Source organism: Gobio gobio (assembly GCF_949357685.1).
Source record: "Gobio gobio genome assembly, chromosome: 1".
NCBI lineage: Eukaryota > Metazoa > Chordata > Actinopteri > Cypriniformes > Gobionidae > Gobio > Gobio gobio.
The window spans coordinates 69,211,317-69,221,891 of NC_137097.1; the positions used below are offsets into that span (position 1 = coordinate 69,211,317).

At 40.8% G+C, this 10,575-nt stretch overlaps 1 protein-coding gene across 1 annotated transcript in view; it reads right to left on the reverse strand.

The window, feature by feature from the left end:
• The window catches only part of tecra (trans-2,3-enoyl-CoA reductase a), a 29,610-nt gene extending 25,899 nt beyond the window's left edge, over positions 1 to 3,711 (reverse strand). Inside the window, exons 1-4 of the mRNA XM_079827296.1 lie at positions 3,101 to 3,711; positions 2,465 to 2,516; positions 2,287 to 2,331; positions 1,851 to 1,954 (exon numbers count right to left, since the gene is read on the reverse strand). Coding sequence (XP_079683422.1) covers positions 1,851 to 1,954; positions 2,287 to 2,331; positions 2,465 to 2,516; positions 3,101 to 3,268 — 369 coding nt within the window. The 5' untranslated portion in view covers positions 3,269 to 3,711. The remainder of the gene's footprint in view (positions 1 to 1,850; positions 1,955 to 2,286; positions 2,332 to 2,464; positions 2,517 to 3,100) is intronic.
• Positions 3,712 to 10,575: the final 6,864 nt, after the last annotated feature.

The window sequence follows — 10,575 nt, forward strand, 5'->3', positions numbered from 1 at the left end:
ACTGCCACTGGTTCTGCCCAGTCTACTGTCTCCTTCATCGCCGCTGGTTTCGCCCAGTCTCCTGTCTCCTTCATCGCCACTGGTTCCGCCCAGTTTCCTGTCTCCTTCATCGCCGCTGGTTCCACCAGTCTCCTATCTCTTTCACTGCCACTGGTTCTGCCCAGTCTCCTGTCTCCTTTATCGCCACTGGTTCCGCCCAGTCTCCTGTCTCCTTCATCGCCACTGGTTCCGCCCAGTTTCCTGTCTCCTTCATCGCCACTGGTTCCGCCCTGTCTCCTGTCTCCTTCATCGCTGCTGGTTCCACCAGTCTCCTATCTCTTTCACTGCCACTGGTTCCGCCCAGTCTCCTGTCTCCTTTATCGCCACTGGTTCCGCCCAGTCTCCTGTCTCCTTCATCGCCACTGGTTCCGCCAGTCTCCTGTCTCCTTCATCGCCACTGGTTCCGCCCAGTTTCCTGTCTCCTTCATCGCCACTGGTTCCGCCCTGTCTCCTGTCTCCTTCATCGCCGCTGGTTCCACCAGTCTCCTATCTCTTTCACTGCCACTGGTTCTGCCCAGTCTACTGTCTCCTTCATCGCCGCTGGTTTCGCCCAGTCTCCTGTCTCCTTCATCGCCGCTGGTTTCGCCCAGTCTCCTGTCTCCTCCACTGCCACTGATTCCACCCAGTCTCCTTCGTTGCTGCCGATCTCGCCCAGCCTCCCTCTCCCTTCTCCTCTGCCAACTTCCTCCAGCTTCTCACCTTTGTCTCTGCTGGCTCCAGATAGCTCTGCCATGCTTCTCGGCTCTATCTTGGGCTTCCCTTTCTCCAGCAACAACTTACCAACGGCTGCAATGCGATCCTTTGTCCCTCTGGCTCCACCTTCGTCAGATGTCACCCTGGTTTCACCATGGGCTTCCAGGCCTCTAGCTGTACCTTACGCATCAGCTCCACCTTGGCCCTCCATACAGAGACATTGCCACCCTGGTCTGATCTCTTGCGGCTTTACCTATGTCAGCAGTCCCATTGGTTCAACCCAGATTCACTGCTGAAGCTCCACCTTGGCTTATCCCTCCATCAGTTCCACCTTGGGCATTTGTCCTTATGACTCGGATTTGGGTCACTCCCAGGCTCCTCCTTCCATTAATTCTGCTGTGGGTCTGTTTCGTTCATATGGATTGGTTATGGGTTGCTCTGTGGCTTCTTTCTCCAATGTCTCCATGGCTCCTCCCTCCGACAACACCTTTCTTCCCATTCCCCCATGGACTCTTCGTCCTGCTCCCTGCTAAGGTCCTTTTTCTGTTTTTCTCCCTCCTCCCACCACTAGGGTGTAGGTTCTGTTTACGGTGCCAAGGGGCGCCTTACGGGAGGGGGAAGGTTCATCAGGTATGTTCTGTTTTACGGTCTTTTAGTTTGTATCACCTTATTTTCCTGTGTTCTGTTCCTATTCCTTTGTTCCCCATGTTCCCACACTTCATTTGTTGACATGCTTACCAATTAAGTTGCACACCTGTTTCTGGTTGAGATTGTCATTACCGTGTGTGTTTAAGCCCCGAGTTTAGTTCTGTCCATTGTCCTATATTGTCTTTGAGTTGAAGCTAAAGCTGTCAAGTTTTTGCACTCCTGCGATTTCGGTTTTGGATTATCTTTCCTTTGTTTATTAATAAAGTTAAACAGCTGGTTTTAAGATTTATCCACTCCCTGCTCCTTCATCTGCCTAGGTCAACCTGACAGCATCAATGTCATTACACCCGAAATACCAGAATATCTTCTGGGACCTTTGGATATTGTCTTTCAAACAGGTTGAGAATGAGAACCACTGCTCTATGGGATGGTGTTTCAGTTGTTGTTTGTGTGTTGGTCAGAAAACTCACAGTTCCCCAGGCAATCTGGGGTCCCAGGTCTCTGAAGTAGAAGGTTGCAGTGGTTCCCACAGGGAGCTCCTGCAGGATATCCTCATCTCTTAATGGTTTTCCTTCTGAAATCAATTTAACACATTGCTTTCTTTAAGAGTAAAACTTATATTTTCACATATGTACATTGTGTGGCCCAAAAGTTTATGGACACATTTGGCCACAATTAATTGTTCTTTTCTTAAAAAAAAAAAAAAAATGTGTACAATTTTAAATCAACTATACATTCATACATTCAGTTTTTGGGAGTTAAATGTCCCGTTTAAACAGCAACTTACAGCAGCATTTATATCTGGGTGGATTTTGGCTGTAATTCACACATTTTGGTGGGGTTTTAAAGTATTTTAAAGTGTCCAAATACTTCTTTAAACAACCGTTATAAAGCAGATATACTCACTTGGGTCCAGGCATAAAGACTGTCTGGCAGGATACCAGTGTGGATCTGTGGAAATTGAAGCCTGACATGTAAGACTTTGCTTTAACCATTATTTCAATGTCATCAACTTATCAGTAGAAAGCTATTTAAAGAAAGGCTTTGCGGTTTCATAGCTTCTCTAGCACAGAGCACAACTTACTTGATTTGTGGAACAGAGACTTAATGTCCAAAATAGTGGCTGTCGGCTCTACCTGCAGAAAGATAGACATGCTACTAAATATCTATAGGACATTATAACAGCAACATTGTTTTTTTTAAATTATCAAGTATATATACAGCTCTGGAAAAAAATGAAGAGTACACTTAACATTGATTTCTCAATGTTAAGTGGTCTCTTTTTTTTATTTTTTAAGAGCTGTATATTGTTAACTACTGCAATTTTCCTCCACATGCAGTCATAAATCAGGTTTACTCTATTCTCGACACGCATGTCTAAGCAATGGATCTCACATAGGAATTCCTGGCAGGTCGGAGGACATGATCATGTTCCAAAAGCAACATGACTAATGCAAAACCTGACTGATCGTGACCACCTTATTACTACAAAGTTACAGCATGAGCTTTAGTTGTGCTCTCATTTACTACTGTTGGCTGTAGCAATCTGTCATCAATAACAGCTGATGATTAAAGATGATTTCTTTACTTCACTGACTGTATTATGTTCACCCTGAGAGGTGCAATCTAAACACAATGCTATCTCAAAGAAACGTCGTGACACTTTTTGCAAGTAACTGTCTGTCCTTTGTATGGTATTTAAGCTTTAACAAGCACATACCTTATCCAGGAGCAGTAGTTTTTCTCGGGTTTTGATATGTAGTATCTCCACCTCAAAGTAAACAATTCGTCTGGGTTTTTTCGGAGGTTTTGGTCTGGGTTTAGAGGTAGCAGGAGCTGGTCCGCCTTCAGTCTTTGCTGCCTTTGCCTCTAAAGCTAACGTATCCATGACACCTCCTCAAACTTACTGCACACTGAATCCTGTGTTTAGTCCGTAGTTCAAAGGTCTGTCACATCCCACATATCACTCATAAGTCCCCAAGTTCTTCATAATGAATCCAAAACCCAACTCAAGTTCCTCTCTGTTGAATGAATCCAGCGCAGACAGAGAGTCTCCAGAGAGGAGGAGCGATAGAGAACGAGTGCAGTGTGATTGAAATATCTCCAACCTCTTAACACCTGAGGGGTGGCCGTCACAACCACTCCTCTGAAGACGAAATCTGAGCGTCCCAAGACATAATCCATGGCTTTTCATGAAGCTAAATTTGAAAGCATGAAGCCCCGTGACCTTGTGGGACCCAATCCAGTAGGACGTGGCTCGTATACCTCCACAGCGCCTACTCTAGGGTTAGCCTAGTGTGCATCTCTACAGCTGGGGATATTAATACATCTGCCTTGCAAGCAGTGTCATGCAATGAATCTATTTGAGTTTGTCCATGGCCACACCAGTGATTGGACTTGGCTTCAATAAATAAGCCACTTCTGTGGTCCCTAGAGGTTCTCGCATTAGGTTTGGGCACGTCACCGCCGTACAGAACTCATTTGTGTCTGTCAGCCGTAAACAGATCAGACAAACACTGAGAGGCAAAGTATCTCGAGTTATCCGGTGTATTTACAAGAGCAGTTAGTTAGTTTCCATCACCTGTTCTCGGGTATTGAGGAATGTACAGAACAGTGTTATTTTAGTATTAAGATTCATGTTTTGAATAATTTTTTCCCCCCTTAATTTGTTTTTGTTTTAACAACGATGTACTAAAAGCGGGAAAATTGTTCGGCGACCATAGACTGTAAAAAAATATGGACTTCCCATAGGATTCTGAAGAGCAGTTTTGAAGCGTAAAGTAGGGTCGAGCTGGCCGTTGCCATCTTGGCAGCGCGTCATCGCGCATCACCCCCAGATAACAGAAAATGGGCAAAGAGGCGGGACGTGGGCGGAGCTGAGGTGACATGATGACTAACCGACAGCAGACAAACGGCAATCCACCTGTCACTCAAAGTGACCACACCCTTAATTATGCAGGACTTTAATGTTGCGTTCACACCGGACGCGAATTATGTGATTTACGCGAGTGATTTACATGTTAAGTCAATGCAAAGACGCGAATAGATATTCTGTGGTGCGATTCGCGCGAATGACACGGCACGAATTGAGCGTTTGACGCATGATTGGCGTGAATCGCCTGAGTTGAAAAATCTGAACTTTGGCGGATATTCGAGCCACGTTAACCAATCAGGAGCTTGCTCCAGTAGTGACAACAATGAGGAGAAAATCTGTATATTAATATCTGGTTCAGACAATATGATTATCACATAATTATAACATTAAATGACATGAAACACAACCCAGTCTCTTTTTGTTAAATGCAAGTTTATGTATGATCAACAATACAAAAGTATAAGTAAAAGGTATAATAAGCTATTCATGAAATAAAGCAAACAATTCAGTCAAACATTCAAAGTCAGTGCTAGTCGGCTACAACTGTAACGTAAAGTTATAGCCTAAAAATAAAAAAATAATGAAACTTCTCTTTGCCCTCAGCCTAAACGATTTGCCAGGGAACAAATTATAGATCCAACGGTCGTTAGATACACACAAGACGAATTATAGCTCGCATTAACGCCGAAAACGGCGGATAAAATGTTCAAACCACAGATTTGAGCTTTAAACAACTACATTATCGCCTGAAAAAGTCTTAAAACTACATTTTGTCACACATTAACAGTAGATTTTAACAAAAAAGACGTGTAAACACAGCCCATGTCAGCCATTTCTCAACGAGACGAGCCGCTGGCAGAAGCCCCGCCCATGACGCAAATTCATGTCTATTGTGAAGTGAATGTCACTCGAATGAAGCGAGTAAACTCTAAATGTTCAAGCGTCCAACTTTGTGCGAATAGCGCAATTTATTTGCGTCCGGTGTGAACGCCACATAAGGCTTTATATAATGTAAACGAATGAGTTATAAAAAAAATCACCCCCCTCTAGTAGTGGGAAGTTTGGATCATTTTACTGACTCGGATCTTTGAGTCTCGTTCAGCAAAATGAACTAATCTTTTTTCGAGTCATTTCGTTCATTTCAGAAAAATATAATTAAAATGACATTAAAATGACATGTTAAATAGCCCGACCCATCTAGTACTTATGAAAATGTTGATTACATTTGTAAAACTAAATAAAAATAAACTATAGGGTACTGCAACCAAAGCCAAATAATAAGAAACTGAAACGTTTAATTAATTGATTAGTTGTTGGGTCAGGCTATTGCAGTCTAACTCTGTTAGTTCACTTCACCTCCTGATCCAAGACATTCTTTCTTTTGCAACTTCATATTTATCACGTTTGTTCTCCACCTCTCGTGTCTTCGAACTCCTCGAGACGTTAGTTGTGGACTCGTCTGTGTCAGACTCTGATCTGGGGCCGGGCCAGGCCATGTGACACAGGTCTGGGAACAGAATGATTAGTTCATCTTTCGAGTCTCGAGTCTCGAGTTCGGGTTTGAGTCTTTCGTTCTTCCTGTCAGTCCCATAGAGTCTATGCTGTCAGTAGTGGAAACAGAAAAGATTTGTTCTTTCGAGGTCGGGTTTGAGTCTTTCGTTCTTCCTGTCAGTCCAATAGAGTCTATGCTGTCAGTAACGGAAACAGAAAAGATGAATTCTTACGAGTCTTTTGGGTTTGACGTTTGAGTCATTCGTTCTTTTGCCACGTGACTTGTCAGCTTATTGAACACAAGTTCACAACCTTTTTACTAACAAGCACGTAATTATTTTTTTTTATATTTTTTATACATAATTCTCAGTTAATATCAGACATAAACAAATATGGGAAATATATTGACAATTCAAGTCTAACATCACAAATTCAAGTCAATTAGACTATTACTCATTTTGAATCATATAGCACAAACACACACACACATATATATATATTTCCCATATTTGTATATGTCTGATATTAACTGAGAATTATATATTTAAAAAAAAAAAAATTTAAAAAAAATAACTACGTGCTTGTTAGTAATAAGGTTGTGAACTTGTGTTCAATAAGCTGACAAGGAACGAATGACTCAAACGTCAAACCCGAAAGACTCGAAAGAACTAATCTTTTCTGTTTCCGCTACTGACAGCATAGACTCTATGGGACTGACAGGAAGAACGAAAGACTCAAACCCGAACTCGAGACTCGAAACTCGAAAGATGAACTAATAATGTTTGTTCTTTCCAGAACAGATTCAGCGTAATGCGCATGCGCGGTCAACACAAAATGAACGAATCACTCTCTAAGACAACTCGGTAGTCCCGAGTCATATTAAAGATTTGTTCAAAATGAACGAATCGTTCATGAACGACACATCACTACCCCCCCTCACAGTTGTCATGAAGGGCTAAATTAGCCGTATAGGCCAAAACCACAATTTTTACCAGACTGTAAACATGTTTTTTCTGCTGTAAAGTTGGGCATTTTAACATGGAGCTCAATGAGATTCTGCTCCCTTCTGGAGCCGCTCTAGTGGCCAGTCGATGAACTGCAGTTTAAGTCACTTCCCTATTGGTTTCAAGAGAAACTGGGGGAGGTTGCCGCTTGCTGTTGATCGGTGAAACGGACTTAAAAATGCTGTATTATTCATGCCAGGACAGTAGATGGCGATGTCACTTTGTAAAGAAACTACATGTCTAAAGACTGCATTTTCACAGATTTGTGTTTTTATACTTTACATTTAGACGATAACGGTATTGCTTTGAAACCTGATTTCAAAAGCTTGCGTTTCCAGGCCACCAAAACACAGCTGTCGTCTAAATAAATGACTAAAATGCATGAAAACTTTTAATTTTTAAGTTAAAAACCTAAGTGAAAAAACTAACCCAATCTTGTGCATAAACATGTTTTAAAGGGATAGTTCACCCAGAAAACAAAAATTATAGGTCAAAATGAGGTCAAAATACCGGCATGATCATAGAAATATATACGTAGATTACTCATTCGACCAATCCGCGCAGGCACTAAGGAGGCATCTATGTAAATATCTATGACCGCTCTTGTTTTTTTGACCTTATTCGCAGGAAGTTATGGTGGTCTGGAGAGCTGATGACACTCATCTGATATGAGGTGAAATAATAGCATAAATACTGCTCGGTTTCTCACAGAAACTGATCGTTTCGTGTCTTGACGAGCCGCAGGGTTTAATTTGAAGTTGTCTTTGCATGTTTTTTTTACTCTAATAGAATTGGACCCCATTCACATGCATTGTACGACTGACAGACTGCAACGGTTGGAGTTAAAAATCTTCATTTGTGTTCTACTAAGAAACAAAGACGCCTACATCTTGGATGCCTTGGGGGTAAGCAGAAAAACATAAAATTTCCGTTTTTGGGTGAACTATCCCTTTAAGAGGTTATGATTTTGTGAATTTGTATGATGTGATTCATAGAGAAACATCAATTTTAGAAAAATGTAAGCATGAAGTTCCACCCCAAAAGCAGATCGTACGAAAATTTACTAACGAGAATGTATGCAAACTCATACAAATTAGCCGGCAAATTTCCCAAAACATAAAATAGTTACAAGATTGTGTTGGGAAACTAAGGTTTATTCAAGTATAGATGCTTATTTTTTTACACGTATTACACGTATAGACAATGTGTAATGTTTTTAAATCTCTAATTTTGAGTTGGAACGTGAAATCACAAATATGAAAAATTGCGAATAAAAGTTATTTTTAATAAGTTGAGAACGCTCTGAAATCGTTTTGCAAGGCACTGTGTACACACATGCTCAGATGAAATGATGTCTCTCTCAGATAAGTTTAGCCTTTATGAAGACAGCCTATATTTGTTTGCCCGCTTTAACTGCTGCTTAAATGATCATGGAGTGCTGACCGCGCACACATGGAATCAAACAAGGGCTCAGATTACGTGAGACTACAACATTTCGCTTTGCAGTTATACCGTGGACTCGTCTAGACACGAGATTTGAAGAATTGCACACCACTCTTGGTCTATTTCCACGTGATTCAGAAAACGAGAAATGCACATTTTGAAAACAACATGTTATCATGACAGCTCTTTTCAGTGTCTGGTCTAACGCTGCATCTGTCATGTGAGCTCTTCGGTGGTTTTTTGACACCTTGGTATGTATAGACCCATGTAGCCTATTACTATTTGATACCTTCACTATACTGCACTTTTTTTTTGTAAGGACTTTGAGGCTGAACTCCAGCTATGTTTGGAATAGCATGCTAATATGTCTATTTCTGTGGTATATGTTGAACTGTATGTGATACAGAATGCGTTTTTTGTGTACAACAGCTAATATCCATATGATCTACTGCATTACATTTGCCAAATAGATTTATACTTAAATACTTAAAAGTAGGCCTAACTAAGAATACTTTGCTTGTAGTTGTGTTTACTCATTTGTATGTAAGTTGTTTGACTGTAAAACATATTGTAATATGTTTGCAGAGAATTAGGAAACATACTACGTTCACATACATTTCGTTAAAAACGATGGCAGTTATTCTACTTTGAAATGTCGGTTTTTGTTTGGGTTTTTGTGGCCCCGCCCACTGCCAGTTTAGCCAATAGTATTTCAAAACCCCGGGTTACCACTTGGCGGAAAACACGCCAAATGGTGCGTTCAAGTCATGTCGTAAAGATCATATTTACGAGTTGAATGCATATGAATGCCACCATAAAGTCGTAAATACCAGTGGGAAGCTCTGGATTTTCTTTAAAGGGGTTAGTTCACCCAGAAATTTAAATTATCCCATGATTTACTTACCCTTAAGTCATCCTAGGTGTATATGACATTACATGGAGTTATATTAAAAATGTCCTGGCTCTTCCAAGCTTTATAATGGCAGTGAATTGTGAATTGTCTCGTTTTTGAAGTCCATAAAAGAGCATCTATCTGTCACATGTGCTCCGTGTCTGTCCTTGCACTTTTACGTTGAAGTGTTTCCTGTGCTTTATTTTGTAGTTCTTTGTAGTTTTTCATGTTGATTAGTCTCCCCAGGTGTTTCCCATTTACCACATCCCCTTGTTATCTTGTTAAGCTTGTTTCCACAAGCATATATACACACACACACACAGGCAAACTAGCTTAACAAGATAACAAGGGGGTGTGGTAAATGGAAAATACCTGGGAAAACAAAGCACAGGAAACACTTCAACGTAAAAGTCCAAGGACAGACACGGAGCACATGTGAATCTCAAATAACTGCTCCACACGGCTCCGGGGGGTTAATAAAGGCCTTCTGAAGCAAAGTGGTGCGTTTGTGTAAGAAAAATATCCATATTTAAAACTTTATAGACTAAAATAGCTAACTTCCGGCGGTCAGCGGTACGCAAGTCGACTTACAGTGAAATAGTAACCCTTGACGCATGAGTATTGACGAAGAAGCGCAGGATAGAGCAAAACAAAACACCGGTCATGAGTCTAAAACGAGATTTTTTAAAGAGAAATAGTGGAGGATTTCGATATAAGAGAAGAGGGGCTGGTGTTTTCCGCCAACTGGCAACATGTGGTGTGGAAATACTATTGGGTAAACTGGCAGTGGGCGGGACCACACAAACCAAAACTTCAAATTTCAAAGTAGAATAACTGGCTGTAGCTTTGCTTTTCTGAGAAACAAGTAGGTGAATCTAGCATGTTTCCTACATATCTGCAAACATATTACGGTTATTTTTGCATGTTTTAGTAAAGTGAAAAACTTACATACAACACCTTTAAATATTAGATATTCAATATCAATCCAAAACAATAGGGTAAATACACAATACACAAGAATAAATGTTTAATGGATTCTTCTGTGTTACAAAAGACGATTTTTTTTATAGACAAGGAGACTAAACTCTTAAAAATGCTGGGTTGTTTCAACCCAATTTTGGGTCAAATATGGACAAACCCAACCATTGGGTTAGATTTTAAATAAAAAATTAGAAATATGGACAAACCCGGCCGTTGGGTTAAATTTGTAATAAAAAATTTGAAATATGGACAAAACCAACCGTTGGGTTAAATTTGTAATAAAAAATTAGAAATATGGACAAACCCAACCATTGGGTTAAATTAAAAATTTGAAATATGGACAAACCCGCCCGTTGGGTTAAATTTCAAATTAAAATGAGAGAGAGAGAGAGAGAGAGAGAGAGAGAGAGAGAGAGAGAGAGAGAGAGAGAGAGAGAGAGAGAGAGAGAGAGAGAGAGAGAGAGAGAGAGAGAGAGAGAGAGAGAGAGAGAGAGAGAGAGAGAGAGAGA